Consider the following 26,049-nt stretch of genomic DNA (forward strand, 5'->3'; position numbering starts at 1 on the left):
AGAAGTCTATAAAAATATTGCAGAAGTTTACTTTTACATTTCAGTTAAATAACTATATTCACATTTTGATTTGATTTCATCCATGAGATCCAACACATTGTCTTTATGTCTCACCAGCAGTTGAAGAGCAGAGAAGCCAAATCTTCTTCAAGTCTTTGGTCCAGCTGACCTGGTTGCTATGGTTACAGAAGATGGAGTCACTCAACAGGTAGACACGGAGAGAAGAATCAGAGGATGTGACCTCTGATTGCTCTCCTCCCTTCTGATAGCAGGTTTGGGTGTCACATCCAAAAGTGCTGCTGATGTGAGAGCGCTCTGTCCTGCAGCTCACAGTGAGGTTACAGGACTCTATGCTGACACACACAGAGTCCACTGATAGGTTAACTGGAGACACTGGATCTAGGGGGAAAAATAGATGTGAAGGGTTATAAAACAGGGTACTACTGTGTATCAACATTTGAAATCTAAAGAAACCTACCTTGAATTATGACCTTGTATTCAGCTAGACGTTGGTCTTCGTCCGCGGTTATGAGTGCAGTGTAATCTCCACTGTCGCTCCACTGTCGCTTGTCTAATTGTGTGATTGCTTTCAGCAATCACACAATTAGCCACGTGACACGTTTAATAAACTTTGAATAAACAAATGATCAGCGAGCCACTCAGCTCTGAGTCTGAGTGCAGTGCATATCCGTTTGATATAAACACCGTGACATTACAGCAGGGAGGGGCTTCTGGGCGCTGACTTGCTGAGTGGGACAAAGGCACGTGCCCTGCTCAGTAAAACTGCCCGAGAGAGAAGAACAGGCGAAAAAAACCAAGGTGGAGGCAATAAAACTAGTCAATAGGATTGCAGACATGTTTGATTGGCAGCAGAATCAACCAATGAAAGGCTGTAAACTACGATTCAACCTCAGTTTAGTCTCACTAGTGACGTCTCTGTCTGGATTAAGACCCCTCTACCCAGCACCTCACCTTACAGCAATGTGTAAGATTTGTAATGTGATGTAGTAACATTTGACTTTTTTTTAATTTTGTTTTAACGTGCACATTAGCTAATTACTTTCCTCACAATTCTTTAGCTGACTTACAGTAGGTTTGTGTAAGATTTATGGGATCTATTGGCAGAAATATTGTCAGAAATGGAATATAATAATCATAAGTATGTTTTAATTACTGTATAATCACCTGAAAATAAGAATGGTTGTGTTTTTGTTACCTTAGAATGAGCCCCTTATATCTACATAGAGAGTGGGTCTTCTTCCATGAAGCCCACCATGTTGCACCACCATGTTTCTACAGTAGCCCAGAATGGACAAACCAAGCACTGGCTCCTGAGTGGGCCTTTCGTGTGCTTTTTGTGAGTTTAATGGCAGAATGCATTATATGGCACTCATAAAACTGCTATAAATGCATCCAGATTTACTGTTATATTGACAGTCCATTAATCTAAGTGAGACTGTCATTGTTTTGTTTGAGGAGTAATTTGAACATTTTGATCTTTTTTTAATGTTTTGCATTGTGTTTTTTCTGTGTGTGTGTGATTTTGAGTATGGCTGTCCTACTAGGAGCCTATGAATTGAACCTTATTTGTGTGCATTTACAGTGGATTTAAGTTTTTTCCACCTGCATCATGTAGACATGAAAAATATTTGAGTTGAACTCATCATAACTAATTACAGATATCTGAATTTGAGAAGATAAAGTGATGGACTGTTCATTAAAAGTATTGACATTCACGCCTTCTGGAAAGTGTCCATCCTCGCAGGAGCAGAATCACTACTAACTAAATATCAACAATACATACATACTCCCCCCTCACAAAAAACAGATGCTTCCTCTTCCATGTACTGCTACAATGTGACTTTAATCATCATGCAGCCACCTGCTGTCTAAAAAGAGAGATGTCAGGCTACAGTTTCTCAGACCAAAATGCCCACAACATATAACATACAACATATTATTATTATTACTATAAAAAGTTTACCGTTAACAATTAGATCTTCCCCCTCTATTGATATTTTTTAAACCCCTCTTAAGACCCATCTCTTTTCTTTAGCCTCTTAATTGTCAGCATGAAGACATGTCTGAAGACTCTTGCCTTTATTTGTATTTTTATTTGTTGTTTGTGCAATGCTGTTTGTGTTATGATTTTATCAAGATATTCATTTTCTCATATCCTCTTATTCATGTCTGTTTATATTTGATCATTCCTGTGTTTTTTAATATTGTAATCATCAATCAAATAATGCCATAATTTAATCTCTCTGTAAAGCACTTTGGTCAGTGTCCATTGTTTTTAAATGGGCTCTTTAAAAGAATTGACTTGACTTGACCTGCACCAGAAGTGTCACTACAGTGGAGTCCTGCAGGTAGACTGTCTTGCTGTACCTAGCAGGACTTTCATTACATTAATATTCTGAATTCATTTGTGTTGCTCTAATATTGCTAAAATTACATGTGAAATATATATTGCAACAGTTTCAATAAAAACTGTTCACATTGAGATCTGTGGATTGTACAGTCACACCCTGCCTGGACTTTGGGTGTTTAGTCCTTCGGTTCATATGGATTTTCTTGTTATATTTGGGTGGTGGGTTTGGACTGCCTTTTGTTGTTTAGCCTGGTGTGTGTGAGATCTGTGGATCGTACAGTGACTTAAAGAAGACAAGGTGCTGCTGAGCCCAGTACACTCATCCTTTTAGTTTTTTATGACGAGTGTGTTGGCAGGAGTGCAGCACATCTCAGGTTGGCATTTACATCTCAGTGTAAATGCCAACATGGTTATTTTAAGTTGCACATGTTAAACATTGAAGAGTCTCTCCTTTCACCGTTGACGTGTGGGAGACATCTGTACTTTCATATGATTTTTGAGTTACTAAAAGCATCAAATTAAAAATGGACATTTTGTCAAAGCCTTTTCATTTTCAGTCTAGACGACAAGGACATGAAGAGTAAATTGTTTACAGTGGAAAATGAGTTGTAAGATGACCACACCAGAAGTGAGTGTTGCTCTGATGGAAATGTGTGATGATGATGGTTAGACATGACAGATGAAGTATGATGGATATGAATATGTTGGAAATTGTATGGAACATGTATTTAACCTTTTTAATCATTCTCTAATTAACATTAAGCTCAGGGTTGTTAACGCTGTCTAAAGTGCAGATAGATAGATCTGTTGAAAACATATTTTCAAATGAGATCGTTCTCTCTAAAAACTGACTTAATAAACTTGATTATGAGATTAGAGGCCATATTTCATTTCAGCTTTTTCAGTTGTGTATTCTTTTAGGTTTTTTGTATGATGAGTGTCTTGGCAGGAGGCTGATTTTATTTGTGATAATCAAATATTCAAAAGATTATGTGAAAAATGGGACTATTTCTTCAGTAGCAAGAGTTTCAATAAAAACTGTTCAGTGAGATCTGTGGCTTGAGCAGAGACTTCCGAGAAGACAAGTTACCACAAAGCATGGTCACAGTTCACAAAGAGTGTTTCCACTTCCTCATACAGCTCATATGCACAATGGCTCTGGTTCTTCTCTTTGCTGTTTGTGTGCTGCATTCATGGGAAACACAAGGTAGAACAGTTTTCTTTAAATATTTTCTGTTGTTTGACTTTGTTTTCAAAGTCTGGTTGTTGTAGTGAGGCACTACTGGAACTTGTTGTTGTCATGTATTACTCCATCCCAATCCATTGTTCAAAAAATGGGGTTTGTTAACGTTCTGGTTGATGTAAATGAGAAAAAATACAATAATCAATGATAAAATATTCTTCAGTACAAGAGAAATTTGAACACAATACATTAAACTAGAATTCTTCATTCTTGTACAAGACCAGAATATATCCAGACAGAGATTTTAAAAAAATTAAAACGTTTTTGTGTTATTAAAATAATGAATATAGAGTATTATGGTAGAGGCACGCACTCTTTATTTTCTGGTTTTACTTTCAGTATATCTCTACATTTGTGGAGCTTTTGACATTCAGTATATTTCCTTTCAATATCTGCACTGTTAGGCTGATTTATCTTTGAAGATGACCTTTAATGCTCATATCAACTCAAAGTTTTTAGAGTAGCTTTGCATGATTCACACTTGAAAAACTCCTTATTTATCTTATACTGGCCCTTTATGCAGCTCCTATAGTATACACTGTTTCTCTTCACAGGCGGTTTTAGTTCCTGTCTCTTTAAGGCCCCCCTCCCAATGAGCCCACACTGTTCTGATGGCCAGTTTTACGTATCAGAGTTGTGTAACTTTACCGCCAATGCAAACCATCGACTGTATATAAATATGGACAACGCGTCTACACTTCCTACCGCGATGCAGAAGTGAAGCCAAAATATCTCCTTTCTGCCATCTTGCTTGCGTGATATCTTTGGAGCCAAAGTCTGCACAGTAGAGTCAGGTGGCAGGATGAAGGCCTGCAGAACAAGCCCCCTTAGCCATCCTGCTGCCTGATGGAGGTTTGAGAGCAGCTGTCACAGCTGTCAATTATGACGTCAGACCCCCTTTCTATATCATGAGATAACTGATTAACAACAAACTTTTCAGAAAAAATGAGCACTTGGACAAACAGCAGTGTGATAAGAACTACCTGAAATTACTGAAACCATCTCTGGGAAAAATGTCCCATTCACTAACATGGAGGGGGACTTATGACCTATACTGCAGCCAGCCACCAGGGGGCGATCGAGATGTCTTGGCTTCACTTTTTGGGATCTGTCATGACATCCATATTTATATACAGTCAATGATGCAAATCAAATATTTCCTGCTTTACTGTCTCAAATTAAAAGCTTTTAATTGACTAAAAACCAGGAGACTATTATTGTGAAGAATTTACAGGAAATTAAACATGTTCCTCACTTAAGTAGCAGAGCTTTATTAGCAGTGCTAGAAACCGGTTGAAACAACAACATATGGAGATATTTGGAGCTATCTGTTCAGCGACTCAGTTAGAAATAACGCAGAGAGGAATAGTACAACTAGAAACAGCCACAGTGATGATGTTTGATGTAGAGCTGCAAACGACCAGCCAATAGGTAAACTACTTATTTTACTTCGCTGTGCCTTGTAATGGAGTCATGGCTCAGCGTGACCACCCCCAGAACAGAGTAGTGAACTTGTGCTGTGCATCTAGCAGATGACCATATAAAGAAATCTTTCACAAGCTGATGTCGGCTTGGGCTGAAAGTAGAAAAAACCCTTAAACTGAGTATTCAGAGCAGTCTGAAGCCGACACACAGGGATTACTTTTACATACGTTTACCTCGTTATTTGACACATTGGCTACTTTTAATATGAACATCTGACATTGTGACATTATATATAGGACTGAAAATAAGGAAAGCATAATATGCCCCCTTTAATTTATTTTTATCTTAATTGTGTTTTCTGTAAATTGAGTTTTGCAACATGAGTGTGAATGTAGTTTCAAAGCCTAAGATGTGGGCAGCAATTAAGACATCTGGAGGCAGAGATTCAGAGGTCTGGAACCAGGCAAAATCAGTCACATCATATTCTTTTAAATCAATTAAGCATCAATCCTGATTTCCTGGGAGTCCTGATATATTAAAACAAACAATGAAACACTGAGACAGTCCCCAAATTCTTTATACAGACTTAACAACTGTATTTACAAAAGGGTATGAATATGGACAAGATGTAGAGACACAACTTTAAAATGCCGAGTGAGATTACACAAATTAATGAGAGAACCACAATAAATTATGATTACTGAAAAAATGACATAAAAAGGGCTCAATATCGTCACAGAGGTTTAGGATAAACCTGAACTCATTTCCCCTGTAACATGTGCATCTGTGTGTGTGTGTGTGTGTGTGTGTGTGTATCAGAGCATTTTTTGGTCACATTAGGTGAACAGGTACTATTTTGTGCTTATAGATTACATTTGTTAGTGTGAGAAAAGAGCTGCTGAAATGTAGAACAGCATTTATTTCCACATATGACCTGTTAAAACCACTTGAGGAAGTCAAACGTTCACTTCCATTTTTTTATCAGTACATTTTTGACGGCCTTTTTTAAATTCTTCAAACATTTGTTTGTATTGCTTGACATGTGCTAAAATGATGTAGACTTGTGTGTCTTCCTCTGTTTGTCTTGGGTTATAATTGATTACATATTGCTAACCATGACAAAGATTAGTGTCCATATCAATACAAGCAGCCACATACCATCCATACGACTATATGTATATATTTATATATTTAAATCTACAGTGAAGAGCTCGTCATAAAACTACTTTATTGTTGGAAGAACTGCAGCTTCTGTCTTCTCAATCTTTGTTGAACCTATAAAATTCTTTTTCCTGATAAACACTCACTTGTTTGAATACATTTACAGTGTTATAGCAGAAATTTTACAAATTGCAAATATCCCAACTGGCAACAGTTCATTACCAGGTGTCAATTACAATGTAATTATGCTAAATTATTAATAATTGTGATTTTGGTCTGAGTAACTGTAGCCAGACTGATCTCTTTTTAGACAGCTATGGTCACAATGCAGCAGCACATGGAAGAGGAAGTATCTGTATTTTGTGAAGGGGGAGTATGTATGTAATGTTGATATGTAGTTAGTATTGATATTTTGATATTAGCAGATGAGAGAGTGGTGACTTAAAAAACATACAAGTGATTTTGATGTCTGTTCTTTTTACAGGGTCCAGTGATGTGACAACTGTGTTTGTGCAGAAAGGGAAGGATTTACATCTGGATGTTAACAAACCTGTTGTTCTAAAAAAAAGAAGTGAATTTAAGTGGACAGTCAACAACATTCACAATATAGTAAGATTATTTCCTGACAATGAAATAGAAATAATTCCCAGTCATGTAGGAAGGGCTGAGGTTTCTCCACAAAATCACTCTTTGCTTTTGAAGAATGTGCAACAAAATGACAGTGGAGATTACACTGCATAACCGCGGACAAAAACCAACATCTAGCTGAATACAAGGTCATAATTCAAGGTAGGTTTCTTTAGATTTCAAATGTTGATACACAGTAGTACCCTATTTTATAACCCTTCACACCTATTTTTCCCCCTAGATCCAGTGTCTCCAGTTAACCTGTCAGTGGACTCTGTGTCTAACAGCATAGAGTCCTGTAACCTCACTGTGAGCTGCAGTACAGAGCGCTCTCACATCAACAGCACTTTTAGATGTGACAACCAAACCTGCTATCAGAAGGGAGGAGAACAATCAGAGGTCACAACCTCTGGTTCTTCTCTCCATGTCTACCTGTTGAGTGACTCCATCATCTGTAACCATAGCAATCAGGTCAACTGGACCAAAGACATGAAGAAGATTCGGACTCTCTGCTCTCTAAATACTGGTGAGACTGAAAGACATAACAGCTAACTGACAATAATGCACAGTTTACACACACTGCTTGTCATGCAGTGCAAATCACCTTCATCCATAAAGATTTATTACCAAATACTGCGGGGGTCAACACATTAACATTTTCTTACTGTTCAGAAAAATATTTGTAGCTAAAAAGTTATTTAATGAATCCATTGACTTTTAGAGGGTTGGTGGTCCAAATGTCTTTGAGGTTTAACTCAGACAGAGAGATTATTTCTGTTCTGCCTCCCAGAAATGATATGAAATTCAAACTGCAATCTTGAAATATGTCAACATTTCTGATCTATTTTCTTTTTTGTTTAGTTACAGTTCCTAATGGGAGCCAAACAAAAGGCAGCTGGATCGGGATCGTAGTCGGCTGTTTGGTCGTCATCTCTGTATTTGCAGGAATCACTATATGTAAGTCTCGATGTAAATTTCAGCACAAGAGTAATAATGTAATTAAAATCTTCATATCTGTTTGTATTTGAATTCCAGTATTGTAGCAGAGAATATCTACCAAACCCACAAACCTCTTATGTATGAATAAAATAATGCCATCAGAATGATTAACGTCAAAATTAAAATATGTATATTTTGCTTTGGAAACATAGACCTGCTTGGTAAAAGAGGTTTCTTGAGTTCTCTTTAGAGCAAAAAACTAAAAGGTTCTTTCTGTAAATACTAAAAAATCCCAAACCTCTTCTTTTTTTTCACCTTTACAAGCTGAAACAACTCCTCTCCCCCATGTATAAATCTGCTGAATATCTATCAACCAGTAACAATAACGATGAAGCTTGTAACAAAAGGAGCAAAGTTTGAATAAAAAAATGCCCTCAGAATGATTAAAGTCCAACTGAAATTAAAATATGTATATTTTGTTTTGGAAATATACAAGAAATTTACAAGCTGAAACAACTCCTCCACCCTATATAAAAACTCGACTGAATATCTATCAACCAGTTATAATAATGGTGAAGCCTGTAACAAAAGGAGCAAAGTTTAAACTTAATTAAATAAGATTACTAAGAACATCAACTGGATCTTTCTCATTCATTTCTGTTGTGCAAATGCAAATCAAGTTTTGACCAAACTGCTACAAAAATTTGACACCGCATTGAACTTCTGAACAAGATGAGCATCATATTTTGTATTTGAGCTCAATAAGCATTTTCTTTTTCTTTCTGCCAAAATCTGTCCATCTTGAATTTTTGCTAGCCTCAATCATGATAGCCTTTATTATTATTATTGTTATTATTATTATTATTATTATTATTATTATTATTATTGTTGTTTTTGTTGTTGTTGTTGTTATTGTTCTTCTTATTATTAAGCAAATCAACAATGTTTTTTGACAGACCAACAGAAAAGAAAAATTAACTGCGAAAATACAGAACATGGCGTTCTCCAGGTAAGCGCCACAGTGTTGTTTTTTTCATAACTCTCTCAACTTTGCTTGTCAAACTGAGGAACAGAATTTCACATTGTGAATAATTCAATTTTAAGACCTGATTTTCAGAAACAGTTGAAATATTTTTAAAAATCAAAAACCTTGTGTATGTTCAAGTGGAACAGAAATGCAGCCTTCCTAATGCACTGGTCAGCCTATAACCACGCACACTGAACACTTTATCCTAATGACTTGGCAGTCTATCTAAATGACCTCCATCTCTGCTATAACAGCTGCTTCACCCAGTCTGCTGTACTGGTGCTGCTGCTTGCTCCCACTGAACCTGCCACATGCAGATGTCACTGAAAACAGCACTGTTTGAGCTGCTTTCTTGTGTTTAAATGTTTTGCTGTGAACTGAATTATTTCCAGATGTACCACGACCCACCAGTCCAAACCTGCTGTTTGAGTTCTCATTGAACAGCAGGTTTAAATATATACTGTACTGAGTATGTCGAGCAAAGTAAAAATGGAAAACATTTTTCTAACATGGTTGTTTGATTTATTTCTAGAACATTGATCCAGCCCAAAGACCTAATCAGAATGCCACAGAAGATGCTTCAGGTCTTTCTCCACAGTCCACCTATGCTTTGGTAGGATTTCCAACTAGATCCACAGGATCCACTGAGACTAAAAACGCCACCCTGCCAGACACCACTTATGCTCAGGTTACCAAAGCTCCAAAGTCCAACCAGCAACCAGAACTGAAAAACACTGATAAGATACGTTCACAGGACTAAATCATGGCATGTACAGGATGGATGCTAATGGTGTGTTCACACAAATGAATGCAAAGTCGTAGTCAGTCTCTGACCTCATATGAATCTGTAGTTCTGTGTGTGTGTTGTATAAAGAACATAATTTACATACTCTGCTTCGACTGCACAGTTGTTTTCTGACCCAGCTGCTGTACTAATGGACCAATGATGACAGCGTTTTGTTTCCACACATTGTCCTTCTTTTAACAGTCCCAGTAGCTCATTGAATACAGTGTAGTATAAAGGTAGCAGAGAAACCAGAGACCATGACGATCAGCTTTTCCATTTTAAGTTATTTCCAACACATCCTCATAACTAAACAACCACATAGGTGGATTGTACCTGCACTCCAGAACGATCCATTTTCAGAATGACCCATGGGAGCGTAATATGCCGCTATCAAAAACCGTTATCAAAACCAAATTACTGTTAAAAAAATAATGATGTTTTATGGTGTGACAACACTGTGGTTAAGGTCTGGTTAGGTTTAGGCACAAAAACAGCTTGGTTAGGGTTAGGGAAAAATCATAGTTTGGGATAAAATGATCACTTGAAACGTGGTTTCTACTTCCTTAAAGTTACACAACCTTCGTCATCATGACAACAGTAAACACCACAACAATCGTTGTTATGTTTTGTTTTTTTTAAAATGTCCTGGCTGGAAGCGTGACACTCACAGTTGGAAAGGGGAAGCTAAGTAAATTTTTGCCATCCAGTTATCTGGAAAAGAAAAATAACAAATAGAGATTTTTACATTTTTGTTTTTGTATTAACTAAACAAACATTTTAAATAGTAAGCTTTAGAGGTTATGTATATTTTTTTAACTTTGTAAAGAGTAAAGCTAGCTGTTTCCAGTCTTTGTGCTAAGCTAAGCTAATTTACCCCCTGCTGCAGCTTCATATTTGAGGCACAGACATATTTTCATTTAACTCTTGGCAAGAAAACGAATGTTTCCCAAAAAGCCAAGCTATTCTTTTGACTTATTTAATGTATTTTTATGTATTTTTAAGTAAGGCTTCTTGTCCAGGTTGGCAGTTTTCTCCCCCACATACAGGTTAATGAATTAGGGACTCTAAATTGCCGTTGGCTTTAAATGAATGTGTGAACAGTTGTCTGTATATATGCATCAGCTCTGTAACAAACCTGTTCAGGATTTCTGCCAATGGTTGCAATTACCTCCAGAGGCCCCAAGACCCTGATCATGATAAGTGGATAATGATAATGGATGAATGGAAAAAATAATAAATTTCAATATGGATTATCATTCAGCCAACAAGATTAAGTGTTCTTGTTTTTATTTTTTCTTCATCTGCATTTGTTGTGTATGTTCAGTGTATCATTCTTGAAAGAAATCTCTCCCACAATATTGGAGTGGGGAAAAAACTTCATGCTGTATGATCATTTACAATACAAGGCCCTAAGTGATTCACAAAAATACACAATATGACATGAGAGTTTAGTTTTCTGGTTCTTGTAATAAAAAATGTTTGAGGTTACAGGAGTCTGTGCTGTCAGAAACAGAGTCCACTGACAGCTTAACTGGAGACACTGAATCTGGAAAAAAAAACATTTGTGTGAAGGGTTTTGGAAATCAGAGTACTATTATGTCAACATTCACAATTTACAATGATAAAATGATAAGAAACTTACTTTGGACTTTGACCTTGTATTCAGCTATGATTCAGTCTCTTGCACTAGTCACTAGTGCAACATAATGTCCACTGTCGGCCTGTTGTAGATTCTTTAATAGCAAAGAGCCATTTTGATCAGACAACTCAGCCCTTCCCTAACCCTAACCCTGAGTAGTCATCAAAGATAAATGGTTTATCATCATCATGAGATAATTTAACTACAGAATAAGTGTTACTGAACTTACAAAAAAAATCTGTCTCCTCAGTCAGTACATCAGATTTCTTGACTTCCAGAAGTACATCATTTCCTTTCTTCACAAACACAGGAGTCACAGCACCAGACCCTGTAATAACAACAGAGACACATAATCACATTTATGTTCATTTATTTTCAAAGCATTTGACCTCAAAATGATGAAGTCAATCCAGCTTGTCGTAGCCAGAAATGAGGGATATTTGTTTTTCTTTATTGTTGCTTTCTTCTGGCCTACAATGCTGCATCCTGTTCTTTGAACATAACTGACATATATTCTTAGTCAAACACACAACACATTACTTTTAACCTCCTCTGCAGAACATAATAAACAAATAAACACCAAACACCACCACCAACAACAACAACAATAATAATAATAATCACATTTTTGCTAAGCCATTTTTATTTGTTTCCATAAATGTTGCTCATAAATTCTGGATTTTTCAATGAGGTAGAAGGAGGTGATGCCATTTTAAGAACACACTTTAAAGTCATTTAAAAGTTTATACTGTGTATTTGTTGTATTAGTTTAGTTAGTTTGAGTCACTTTAACACACTCATTTAGGTAGCTCACTGCACATGCAATATAACCACTTCCTTTCTCATTGCGCCACAGTGTATTTAAGACCTCTTACATTTTCAGGTTGCAAGATGACAGATACCAGTGGTGTGGACATCAGTAAATGTTAGAACAGAAAGCCGACATTTTGCGGCAAAGAAATTGGAGCCTGTAAAGGCCTCATCGCTTGACGTCATCTTTCGAGCACTCTGAATTGCACCAATGATACGTGACAAAAAGACGTGTCAAAATGCAGCTCACATGAGAAAAGAGTTTAGTTTGTTTCCAAACACTCAGGTCAGATGGGTTGAAAAACCTGACCTGTTCTCATGAAACCTTCTTCCTTTTATAAAGGACAGAATTATTGTGTTAGTCAGTGCTGCCAAATCTGCTTTGAGTTTCCTTCAGTCTTCAGATATGAAAGGTCTCCTGCTGTTGCTTAACGCTGCATCAACATTAGTTTAGTTTTGGTTTATTTAATTGACAGTGCATGAACATCTTCTTCATCGTCTTCTAATGCTGTTAGAATAGGAAGTGTATATCTTTAGTGCATTGAGACTTGATTTGAGTTGTTTTTAATAAGATCTTATATCAGTATGGTTTACAGGTTTAGGTTCACAGAAATTATGGACCAGACAGACAAAATATGACAATTATTTTTACATTTCTGAGACCAATGAAATGAACATTTTCTAATTTCAGTTGGACTTAAATAATCAGCAGTGCACTAAATGCTGCTGTATTTAGATGGGAATCCACAGCTGTGGCAGAATGCATGATTTACAATATATCGACAGGGCAGGGTAGTTACTATCATGGACTGGCTCACGGTTCAGACAAAGAAGGACACAAAAGATTGTAGGTCAACAAAATAAAGTATTTATTAAATGAAACTATTTACAAAAACAAATACATAGATGTGAGATGTAAGTACATGGGTGAGAGGAAAATAATGCAGGAAGTTTGGATGCTGAAAGAAATGACAAATCAAACAAACAAAATTAGGAGATCACGTGGGAGCTGAGAGAGAAGGTATCAGTATCTGGAACCAATGTAACCAGTGCTGTCCTGTGCAGGCGCACCTGCACATCTTTTCTGCCTCAAATTAAAAAATAGGTAAAAATTATACTTTTCTTTTTTAGATATCAACTTAAGTCTGTAATCAGTGGAAAATGTTAAAATAAAGCAAATCAACAATGTTTTCATGACTGACCTACAGATAAAAGAAAGAACTGCGAAAATACTGTACAGTATATGAAGTTCCTCAAGTAAGCGCCACAGTGTTTGTTTTTTGGGTTTTTTTTTTTGTTTTCTTACATAACTCTCCCAATTTTGCGTGTGAAACTGGGGAACAGAGTTTCACATTGTGAGTAATTTAACAGTGAAGACCTGATTTTCAAAACCATCACAGTAATCTAAACCTGAGGAAATGAAAGCGTGTATGATGGATTTGTATAATTAATGATTTTCTGCTTTTGTATTAATTGGAGGTTAATCCAGATGAAAATGTGCATGACAGATTGGTTGGTGTAGATTTGTCTCTTCATTTTTGCTTCTTGAGCTTCTCCATCAGGTGGACACTGATGACGGCAGACACCATGATGACCAGACCGACAGAAAACACGACTGTCTTCACCAGACACACAGAGATACCAGCAGAGAGACTCTCTGAACCTGCAACATAACAAAACTGTTATTTCATTACAGTACTGACAATACAGCACAACATACAACATACTGGATGTAACAAATTACCCCAAATACTGTATTTGGAAAACATTTTGTGTCTTTTTTAAATTTTGACAACTTTTCTGGCTTAAAAAATGGTCCACATAATTTTGTCTTACAAATATGTTGTTGTTATACAGTAAGTATTCTAATTTATACATTTGAAAATAAACGTAAAGTACAGTTGAGTTTTATGACACCACAATCATAGTATTTAATGAACTGTGTTGATTGATTCTTTATTTTTGCTTTTTGTGTTTAATTTTGTTCTAATTCAAACAATCAAGGTCTGTCGTACATATACTGTACTTCATTGAAGCAACAACTACAACAATATTAGACTGTCACTAACACAGATAGAAAGACACTTAAAAGAGAATATTTGCCATAAAAAAACCCAAAATAGGTCCAATGCCAATGTCATTAAGACTTTATGATGTGCAAGTTAAAAGAACACAACACAAGAATTGAGTATTCTAACCTTCAAAAGTGAAATATATTTGCAGGGCATTTGTATTGACATGCATTATATCTCAATACAGTATGTTCCTATAATTTTGTGCAGCCCATGTATGATCCCTATAGGGCAAAGTTGTAAATATGTAATTTTAACTTTGTGCCCAGAAGTCTATAAAAATGTTGCAGAAGTTTACTTTTACATTTCAGTTAAATAACTATATTCACATTTTGATTTGTTTTCATCCATGAGACCCAACACATTGTCTTTATGTCTCACCAGCAGTTGAAGAGCAGAGAAGCCAAATATTCTTCAAGTCTTTGGTCCAGTTGACCTGGTTGCTATGGTTACAGAAGATGGAGTCACTCAACAGGTAGATATGGAGAGTAGAACCAGAGGATGTGACCTTTGATTGCTCTCCTCCCTTCTGATGGCAGGTTTGGGTGTCACATCTAAAAGTGCTGCTGATGTGAGAGCGCTCTGTCCTGCAGCTCACAGTGAGGTTACAGGACTCTGTGCTGTTAGACACAGAGTCCACTGACAGGTTAACTGGAGACACTGGATCTAAGGGGAAAAATAGATGTGAAGGGTTATAAAACAGGGTACTACTGTGTATCAACATTTGAAATCTAAAGAAACCTACCTTGAATTATGACCTTGTATTCAGCTAGACGTTGATCTTCGTCCGCGGTTATGAGTGCAGTATAATATCCACTGTCGCTTTGTTGCACATTCTTCAACAGCAAAGAGTGATTTTGTAGAGAAACCTCAGCCCTTCCTATGTAACTGTCAATAATTCTTATTTCGTTATCAGGAAATAATCTTACTATATTGTGAGTGTTGTTGACTGTCCACTTAAATTCAGTTTTGTTTCCTAGAACAACAGGTTTCTTAACATGCAGATGTAAATCCTTCCCTTTCTGCACAAACACAGTTGTCACATCACTGGACCCTGTAAAAAGAACAGAAATCAAAATCACTAGTATTTGAACCTTATGTTGTCTGTCAATGTATTTAAGGGTTTTTTGTCTGCATCATTATACACAGAAACATCATTTGAGGTGAACTCATCATAACTAATTACACATTTGAATTTGAGAAGATAAAGGAGGGACTGCTCATTTAAAATATCAGTACTAACTACATATCACTAGTACATACATACTCCCCCTTCACAAAATACAGATACTTCCTCTTCCGTGTGCTGCTGCTACATTGTGACTATAATCATCATGCAGCCACCTGCTGTCTAAAAAGAGATCAGTCTGTATGTTTTTTTTACTTGTATGTCACCTCTATTTTTAAAAGTGGTCATTAAGAAAGTGAGCTCAATATTTCTGCCACTGCCTTTACTCCTCAAACATTCATTTTTTATTATCTGAGACAAGTAAAACAATGACAGTCTCACTTAGATTAATGGACTATCAATATAATGATAAATCTAGATGCATTTATAGCAGTTTTTTGAGTGCTATATAATGCATTCTGAAAAACATATTTTACTTGATCTGTTTTAAATGTTTTGCATTGTGGTTTTTTGTGTGTGTGTTTGTGATTTCGAGTTGGGTTGTCCTCCTAGGAGCTTCTGATTTGAACCTTATGTTATCTGTCGATGCATTTAAGTTTTTTTGAATTTATTTATTTATTTGAATTTCAGGTTTAATAGAGTGATGGACTGTCCATTAAAAGTACTGACACTTGAACCTTCTGGAGCAGAATCAATACTAACTAAATATCAACAACACATACATACTCCCTCCTCACAAAATACAGATACTTCCTTTTACGTGTGCTGCTGCTACATTGTGACCATAATCATCATGCAGCCACCTGCTGTCTAAAAAGAGATCAGTCTGGCTACAGTTTCTCAGATCAAAATGCCCACAACATAAAACATACAACATATTATTCTTATTATTATCAATTCAATAATAATTAATAATAACAATGATTATTATTTCTATCATTTCAGATGCTCAAAAAAATGATCACTTCTTTTTGTGCCTACCAACTACTAAATGCAGGGATACCCTTTAATCAAGCTACAGTATCACTTTCTTTCCTGCTGCTTTGATAAAAACCTTTAAAACTGCATGTTAGTTCCTAATCATGAGCTCAAAGCTGTAGTACCTCACAGGACTTTGATTACAGATGATTCCAGCTCTTCAGTTTTGTCCACAATGCTCAGTGCATCAATCACCCTTACAAAGTCTGCTCAGGTATTATTGCTGTATCTGTAATAAAATTAAAATGTAATATGTTTGTCCTTCCTGCTACTTCTTCGCAGAGCAAAAGTTCCAGTATCACAAAGATAAACATCATAATCTCTGGCTGCCCTGACTTCAAAGTGCAGCGCCTTTGTGTCACAGGTGTGTTTTCCTGTTAAAACCACATAAACTTACAGGATGTTACCATGTTGATGATGTGAACGAAGTAACTTCTCTATACAAACTTCCTCTCCAAGCTGTTGTGGAATTATTGAAATCATTTAAGTCTGTCAAATAAGAAGTTAAGATAATGATAAACAAGAATACTATTTTATATTTCAATAGATCCTGTTGGCATCCTTGCAAAGTTTGAATAATTAATAGCACTATATTTAAAGGAAAAGGTTTTGTATGTTGCACCAGAGTTAGCTGACGGATCATTTTCATCTGTGGTCCACTTAAAAGTTTCTACTGTGTATTTGTTGTATTAGTTTAGTTAGTTTGAGTCACTTTAACACACTTATCTAGGTAGCTCAATGCACATGCAATATAACCACTTCCTTTCTCATTGCACTACAGTTTATTTAACACCTCTTGCATTTTCAGGCTGCAAGATGAAAGATACCAGTGGTGTGGACATCTGTAAATTTTCAAACAGAAAACCGACATTTTGCAGCAAAGAAAATGGAGCCTGCAAAGGCCTCATCTTTTGACGTCATCTTTGCATTGCACCAATGATATGTGACAAAAAGACGTGTGTGGCCGGTGAAGAGGTTTGTAAAATGAAAACTCCACCTAGGAGAGAGCCTAGGACTCTTGTATGTCTGTCCTAACAGGGATGAGCAGTAGAAATTACCCAAGGAGAAGAACTCGAATTGAATAATTTATTCACAAATTACTCAGTGTATAAGAATGCACAATGCAAGTTCTGGAGGTTTCTGAACAGGTTTCTGAATATCCAGACATAAATCCTTCCCTTTCTGCACAAACACAGTTGTCACATCACTGGACCCTGTAAAAAGAACAGAAATCAAAATCACTTGTATGCTTTTTCAGTCACCACTGTCTTTAAAAGTGGTCATCATGAAAGTGAGCTGAATATTTCTGCCACTGCCTTTAGTCCTTGAACATTCATTTTTATAATGTGAGACAAGTAAAGTAATGTCAGACAGTCTCACTTAGATTAACAGTCTGTCAATATAATGGTAAATCTAGATGCATTTATGGCAGTTTTATGAGTGTTATATAATGTATTCTGCAAAAACATATTTTACTTGATCTGTTTTAAATGTTTTGCATTGTGTTTTTTAGTGTGTGTGTAATTTTGTGTACGGCTGTCCTACTAGGAGACTCTGATTTGAACCTTATGTTGTCTGTCAGTGCATTTAAGTTTTTTTTCCCACTGCATCCTGTCCACAGGAAAAACATTAGAGGTGAACTCATCATAACTTATTACAGATATTTGAATTTGAGAAGATAAAGTGATGGACTGTTCATTAAAAGTATTGACACTTGTGCCTTCTGGAGCATAATTATTAATTAGCCTATTAATTATCATCATGAAGACATGCCTGACCACAGTCTGGCTTTTATCAGTTTGTATCTTATTTGTGCAATGCTGTTTGTGTTATGATTTTATCAAGATATTCTATGCTTTTAGTCATTTTCTTATGTCCTCTTATTAATGTCTGTATTTGTATTTATCATACTTATGTTGAACAACAAGACACAAATATATCATTTTACTTTAAAGTATGAGTTTATGCCTTTGTTAAATTAATGCCATTAATAAAGTTCAACATTATTTTTAATTTTATAATTAATTTGTTTGATTTTCTGTCATTTTTATTAGTAATTTAATGGTAGCACTATTTACCTGTAGAGCACTCAATTTACCCCCATGCTCATTTTACCCCTACCTTGGGCCAAATTGTGCCATAGGACTAACTTTTTTTGATGGCTCATTGTTCTAAAACCATAATAACTAGATAACTTGTTTTAATTTCCATGGGTACACAACAACCTGAGGTGTATATAGTAACTATTATTTGAAACAAATACACTTTTGTTTTGCATAAAAATCATCAAATGTAAAAAGTGGTTGATCTTACCCCGTTCTCCCCTACTGAGTATTTCAAGTAAAGTAAAAATGGAAAAAAAATTCTAACATGGTCGTTTGATTTATTTCTGGGACATCAATCCAGTGCAAAGACCTAATCAGAATGCCACAGAAGACGCTTCAGGTCGTCCTTTAAACTCTACCTATGCTTTAGTAGGATTTCCAACTAGACCCACAGGATCCACTGAGACTAAAAACACCACCCCGCCAGAGACCATTTATGCTCCAGTTAACAAAACTCCGAAATCCAACCACCACCCTGAACTGAAAAACACAGATAATATGCATTCACAGGACTAAATCACGATGTGTCATGATGGATTCTCAGTGCGGCTCAGCCAGAGTAGTCTTCAAACATATTGCTCAGAGGTCATACTGGACCGTCCTGCAAGCCTTTTGCTAATGAAACATGGACTGTTAAGTGTAAAGTTAACTAGAAAATGCAATTTCTGTAGAAATTGCGTGTGATTGCTGAAAGCGGATTCAGATTGCATAACTGGAAGCTGAAGAGTATTGAAAAATCTACTAAGATTAAAATCAGCAATGGGTGGAATCAAACCTACACCCTCATGTTTGTAAGACAGACATGCTATGCACTGAGCTAACATGTCACAGATTCTGGTGTTTACTCTGTCAATTGCATGAAATTGACAAAATAGCAGCTCAGCTCAGCTCAGCTTGACATCAGCTGTGCACTCCTCCATCCTTCAACTCTACTGAGTTCTGCCCTAAGCGGCACTCAAACTCTTTGGATCTAAAAGGAGTTCAGAAGTGACATAAACTTAAACCACTGGACTATTCACACATGCTGTGTTACATGGGAAAAGTTGTATTTAACAAGCATATCAAGCCACAGTTTAGGTAATAATGTTAAGGTAAGCTAAAGAGGAATTGACTTATGGTACCTGATAGAGATGTAAAGCAACTTTGTACATGAGAGCAATATTATGAGGAGCACTGCAGTGAGCAGGTATTGAACACACAACCTTGTCATCTAAAGTGAAGCTGATCAGAGAGCAGTGTTCTAAACCACTGAGCCAACACACATTCACAAAAATGAAAGGAAAAAATCTCCATTTTGATGAGGAAAATGTATTTGTCTCAAACTAGAGCTTGAAGCCCAGAGATTTGTACATCATTAGTGAAAGCAAGACTAGTTTAACATTAGAATGAATGATATGTGTAAAAAGTGTTTGAAGGAAGAGAGAATCTGTGAGTTTAAAAAACCAGAGTGAGAGGAGACAGGGACTCTCTATCAATTAAGGTTCAGATCTCAAAAACTATAAGTCCTATGTGAAATGTATATACATTGTGAGAGAGAGGAGTCTTGTGGCAACATACTGAGGCAAGATATGTGCGTGAGGAGTTAAAATTGTGGGAGTGACAGCAGTTTAGAAAAACATTTCTGGCCTAAAAATATCTGTGCTCTCCACTGTGCCTGATCACATGACACACTGGTGAGACCTGAAAAAGTCTGCAAAACCCCTGACTTGGGGCTTAAATTGCTGGAAAAACTACAAAAGATATCACTAAACAATCTGATAACTTTGAAAGTTCAAAGTTTTGTGAACATTTTACAGTTTGAATGGCGTCTGTAGGATAAGGGACTTCTGAGCAGTTGAGTGTCAAAGTGACCAAAGTTCCAACTCAGTTGGACGGTTCGTCCCATAGACTTCCATTATAAATTTTAATGTTTTAAAAAATTATATAAAATCGCTGAAACATGTTACATGTCAGAAAAATACAAGCACACATCCGCTGAATGAGTTGCACAGATTGACAGTTGAATAGTTTTTATAGCACAAAGTATGCAGCAGTTGAAACGTGGCAAAAAACGTATGGAAGACGGAAGAAGAACTAGAAAATGCAATTTCTGTAGAAATTGCGTGTGATTGCTGAAAGCGAATTTAGATTGCATAACTGGAAGCTGAACACTATTGAAAAATCTAGCAAGATTAAAATCAGCAATGGGTGGAACTGAATCTACACCCTCATGTTTGTGTGACAGACATGCTATGCACTGAGCTAATATGTCACTCAGGCCAGATTCTGGTATTCAGCCTGTCAATTGCATGAAATTGACAAAAAAGCAGCTCAGCTCATTAAGCAGACTGACATCACCTGGACTCCTTCATCCTTCAACTCTACTGAGTTCCGCCCTAAGCAGGGCTCGAACTCACAACCTTTGGATCTAAAAGGAGATCAGAAATGACATAAGCTTAAACCACCGGACTACTCACACATGCTGTGTTGCATGGGAAAAGTTGTATTTAACAAGCATATCAAGCCACATTTCAGGTAATAATGTTAAGGTGAGCTAGAGTGGACTTGAATTATGGTACAGGATAAAGATGTGAAGCAACTTTGTACATGAGAGCAATATTATGAGGAGCACTGCAGTGAGCAGGCATCGAACACACAACCTTGTCATCTAAGAGGTAGCTGATCATGAGAACAGTGTTCTAAACCACTGAGCCAACAGACATTCCCAATAATGAGAGCTAGAGCTTGAAGCCCAGAGATTTGTACATCATTAGTGAAAGCAAGACTGGTTTAACATGAGAATGAATGATATGTGTAAAAAGTGTTCTGTAAGAATCTGTAAGTTTAAGAAACTGGAGTGAGAGGAGACACACATCCTGCAGACTGTATTGCAGTCAATAGTCCTATGTGAAATGTATTTCCATTTTGAGAGAGAGGAGGCTTGTGGCAACATACTGAGGCAAGATATGTGCTTGAGGAGTTAAAATTGTGGAAGTGATAGCTGTTCAGAAAAAAAATTCTGTTCTAAAAATATCTGTGCTCTCCACTGTGCTTGATCACATGACACACTGGTGAGACCTGATAAAGTCTGAAAAACCCCTGACTTTTGGCTTAAATTGCTGAAAAATTATAAAAGATATCACTAAACAATCTGATAACTTTGAAAGTTCAAAGTTTTGTGAACATTTTAAAGTTTAAATGGCGTCCATATGATAAGGGATGTCCGAGCAGTTGAGTGTCAAAGTGACCAAGGTTCCAACTCGGTTGGACGGTTTGTCCCATAGGCTGCAATTATAAATTTTTAGGTTTTAAAAAATTATATAAAATCGCTGAAACATGTTACATTTCAGAAAAATACAAGCACATATCTGCTAAATGAGTTGCACAGATTGACAGTTGAATGGTTTTTATAGCACAAAGTATGCAGCAGTTGAAACGCAGCAAAAAACGTACGGAAGACGGAATAAGAATAAAGAGTGAGAAGAACAATGTGTGATTGCTGAAAGAAGAATAAAACCGAGGTGGAGGCAGTAAAACTAGTCAATAGGAGCACAGACATGTTTGATTGGCAGCAGAATCAACCAATGGAAGGCTGTAAACTGCTTCTACGGTTCAACCTCAGTTTAGTCTCACTAGTGACATCTCTGTCTGGATTAAGACCCCTCTACCCAGCACCTCACCTTACAGCAATGTGTAAGCTTTGTAATGTGATGTAGTAACATTTGACTTTTTTAAAATTTTGTTTTAACGTGCACATTGGCTAATTACTTTCTTCACAATTCTTTAGCTGACTTACAGTAGGTTTGTGTAAGATTTATGGGATCTATTGGCAGAAATGTTGGCAGAAATGGAATATAATTATCATAAGTATGTTTTAATTAGTGTATAATCACCTGAAAATAAGAAGTTGTGTTTTTGTTACCTTAGAATGAGCCCTTTATATCTACATAGAGAGTGGGTCTTCTTCCATGGAGCCCGCCATGTTGCACCACCATGTTTCAACAGTAGCCCAGAACGGACAAACCAAGCACTGGCTCCTGAGTGGGCCTTTCGTGTGCTTTTTGTGAGTTTCACAGCAGAATGCATTATATAGCACTCATAAAACTGCTATAAATGCATCCAGATTTACTGTTATATTGACAGTCCATTAATCTAAGTGAGACTGTCATTGTTTTACTTGTCTGAAATCATAAAAATGAATGTTTGAGGTGTAATTTGAATATTTTGATCTTTTTTTAAATGTTTTGCATCGTGTTTTTTATGTGTGTGTGTGTGATTTTGAGTATGGCTGTCCCTCTAGGAGCCTATGAATTGAACCTTATTTTGTCCATCAGTGCATTTAAGTTTTTTCCACCTGCATCATGTAGACATGAAAAATATTTGAGTTGAACTCATCATAACTAATTACAGATATCTGAATTTGAGAAGATAAAGTGATGGACTGTTCATTAAAAGTATCGACACTCACGCCTAGAAAGTGTCCATCCTCGTAGGAGCAGAATCACTACTAACTAAATATCAACAGTACATACATACTCCCCCCTCACAAAAAACAGTTGCTTCCTCTTCCTTGTACTGCTACAATGTGACTTTAATCATCATGCAGCCACCTGCTGTCTAAAAAGAGAGATGTCAGGCTACAGTTTCTCAGACCAAAATGCCCACAACATATAACATACAACATATTGTTATTATTAGATCTTCCCCCTCTATTGATATTTTTTAAACCCCTCTAAAGAGTCTCTTTTCTTTAGCTTCTTAATTGTCATCATGAAGACATGCCTGACCACACTCTGGCTTTTATCTCTTTGTATTTATTTGTTGTTTGCACAATGCTGTTTGTGTTATGATTTTATCAAGATATTCTATGCTTTTATTCATTTTCTTATGTCCTCTATTTATGTCTGTGTTTTTATTTGATCATTAATGTATTTTTATTTGAATATAATCAATCAAATAATCCCACAATTTAATCTCTCTGTAAAGCACTTTGGTCAACATCCATTGTTTATTAATGTGCTCATTAAACAAACTGACTTGACTTGACCTGCACCAGAAGTGTCACTACAGAGGAGTCCTGCAGATAGACTGTCTTGCTGTACCTAGCAGAACTTTAATTACCGATGATGCCGGCTCTTCAGTTTTGTCCACAGTGCTAAGTACATTAAACAGGTTAACCACCTAGCGCAGTCACAAAAAGTGTTTCCACTTCCTCTGTCACTCATATGCACAATGGCTTTCGTCGCACTTCTCTTTGCTGTTTGTGTGCTGCAATCATGGGAAGCACAAGGTAAAACAGTTTTCTTTAAATATTTTCTGTTGTTTGACTTTGTTTTCAAAGTCTGGTTGTTGTAGTGAGGCACTACTGGAACTTGTCTTTGATTCAGACATTATTGACACAGTATACTATAAAACTGAATCATGTGTTCACTGAAAATTGTAACTTTTTTAGATGTTGTCATTTATTACTTCATCCCTATCCATGGCTCAAAAAAAAATGGGGTTTTGTTAATTTTCTGGTTGATGTAAATGAAAAGAATTATAATCAATGATAAAATATTCTTCAGTACCAGAGAAATTAGAATTCAAAAATACATTAAACTAGAATTCTTCATTCTAGACCAGAATATATCCAGACAAAAATTTTAAAAAATTAACCTTTGTGTTATTAAAGTAATGAATATAGAGTATTATAGTAGAGGCATGCGCTCTTTATTTGCTGGTTTCACTTTCAGTATAACTCCACATTTGTGGAGCTTTTGACATTCAGTATATTTCCTTTCAATATCTGCACTGTCAGGCTGATTTATCTTTAAAGAGGACCTATTAAGCTCATTTCAACTCAATTTTTAGAGTAGCTTTGCATGATTCACACTTGAAAAACTCCTTATTTATCTTATACTGGCCCTTTATGCAGCCCCTCAGTGTACACCATTTCTCTTTACAGACGGTTTTAGCGCCTGTCTCTGTAAGGCCCCCCTCCCGATGAACCCACTCTGTTCTGATTGGCCAATTTTATGTATCAGACTTGTGTAACTTTACCACCTGAATCTGAATGTAGTTTCAAAGCCTTTGCCACACTTCCAGGAATACAGTTCTTTTGGGGAAATACAAAAATACACGACTTAATTTATTTTGCTGGCCTTAAAATAGTAAAGTGAAAAAACACCAAAACAACTAAAATACTGGAATCAGCCTGAACTTGATACACTGAATGCCTTTGGTTTAATTTTCAAATCACTAAATAAAATCAAGATGTGGGTGGAGATTCAGAGGTCTGGAACCAGGCAAAAACTGTCACATCATTCTTTTACATCAATTAAGTATCAATCCTGATTACATATATTAAGACTTATACAGACTTTACAACTGTAGTTACAAAAAGGGTATTGTCGCCGCAGCAGTCAACAGTGTTATACTAACACAATTTCAGTTAAGTTGCCAGACAACGCCACCTTGGGAATTTCACCCAAAGAATTATTTATCACTATCATCAATAGGACACAGGTTCGTTTACTGGAGGCAAGAGAAAACGTGGTTCCAGATACTTACAAAATAGTACACTTTATCATCAATACAATTTAAAAAACACATTCATACCAGAATGGGGGTGGGGGGGGGGGGGGGGGGGGGGGACTAAATCAGGGGCTGAGGCTTACCGGTGGGAGAGGTGTTAGTGAGGGATGGGGATCTACCAAACAAACAAAAAAAAGTAAACCTAAATTAAACACCCAGACACACGTGACAGTCACACACACTTCACCAAGATAAACAAGAGTAACAAACTAAACTAAAGAATAATTCATACTAAACACAAGAGTAACTCGACACACAATAAATAACGTTAAAAAGAATTAGTCCCACACGCAGCTCAGGTGTTTAGAGTCAACGGCAAGGCGGCCTACCACCACCCTAACAGCGCCACCGTGGAAGCCCCCAGCGATGCAGCAAACAGCAGCAAGCACGGCGACAGAGGGAGAGAGAGGCAGCCAACCAGCCGAGAGACAGTCGGGGACCAAGCGAAGCTGTGGCAACAGCACAGCAGCAGCAGGTGCACACTGAGCACACAGAGCAGCAGCGGAGACACAGCAAGCAGCAGAAACAGCAGGAGACAAAAGGACCGGAGACAAAACAGCCGGTGGTGACGTCCGTCTACACCACCGGTGGACTCAGCCAGCTAACAGGGTTCCCTAACATAAAACAAAGTCAGCGTTGCTACGCTAAACGATAGAATTAAGAGAGTGCAGGAGAGAAGCAATCTACCTCTAGAGCGTCCCACACAGGCACAGGAGAGTGAGGAGAGAGAGAAACCTGCACGGCTACCAGCATTTACCCGAAATAACCGCAGCCAGGCACAACCATGGGGCGAGGTACACTCAGTGCTGCTTTGACGGACCAAAACTCCCGGACCGGAAGTGACGCGATGGGGGAGCGCAAGAGGAAGAGGCAGGGGAAGACTGCCACCTTTATATAAAGCTGAACCAATGACCGCCACCAGGTGGAATCAATTATAAACAGCGCCCTCCATGCTCGTACAGTATGAATATGGACAAGATGTAGAGACACAACTCTAAAATGCAAAGAGAGAACCACAATACATCATGAATTCTGAAAAAATGACATAAAAAGGGCTCAATATCATCACAGAGCTTTAGGACAAAGCATCAACTTCAATTCATTTTCCTTGTAAGATGTACGTCTGTGTGTGTGTGTGTGTGTGTGTGTGTGTGTGTGTGTGTGTGTGAGTGAGCATTTTC

The 26,049-nt window shown here is 36.9% G+C and overlaps 2 protein-coding genes across 6 annotated transcripts in view; one reads left to right on the forward strand and one right to left on the reverse strand.

Moving 5' to 3' along the window:
- LOC122994024 overlaps positions 1 to 26,049 on the forward strand; it is a 105,454-nt gene that overhangs the window by 36,939 nt on the left and 42,466 nt on the right. The window lies entirely within an intron of this gene.
- The window catches only part of LOC122994023, a 95,695-nt gene continuing 78,576 nt past the window's right edge, over positions 8,931 to 26,049 (reverse strand). For 3 of the 5 annotated variants that reach the window (XM_044368553.1, XM_044368550.1, XM_044368554.1), the window contains 2 exons: positions 14,483 to 14,767; positions 13,048 to 13,692 (listed from right to left, as the gene is read on the reverse strand). In XM_044368553.1, coding sequence (XP_044224488.1) covers positions 13,562 to 13,692; positions 14,483 to 14,767 — 416 coding nt within the window. In that variant the 3' untranslated portion in view covers positions 13,048 to 13,561. Of the gene's footprint in view, positions 9,098 to 13,047; positions 13,693 to 14,482; positions 14,768 to 26,049 lie in introns of those variants that run through there. The other 2 variants (XR_006406491.1, XM_044368551.1) reach the window with 2 other exon arrangements.

Source organism: Thunnus albacares, chromosome 12 (genome assembly GCF_914725855.1).
Source record: "Thunnus albacares chromosome 12, fThuAlb1.1, whole genome shotgun sequence".
In the NCBI taxonomy this organism is placed as follows: domain Eukaryota; kingdom Metazoa; phylum Chordata; class Actinopteri; order Scombriformes; family Scombridae; genus Thunnus; species Thunnus albacares.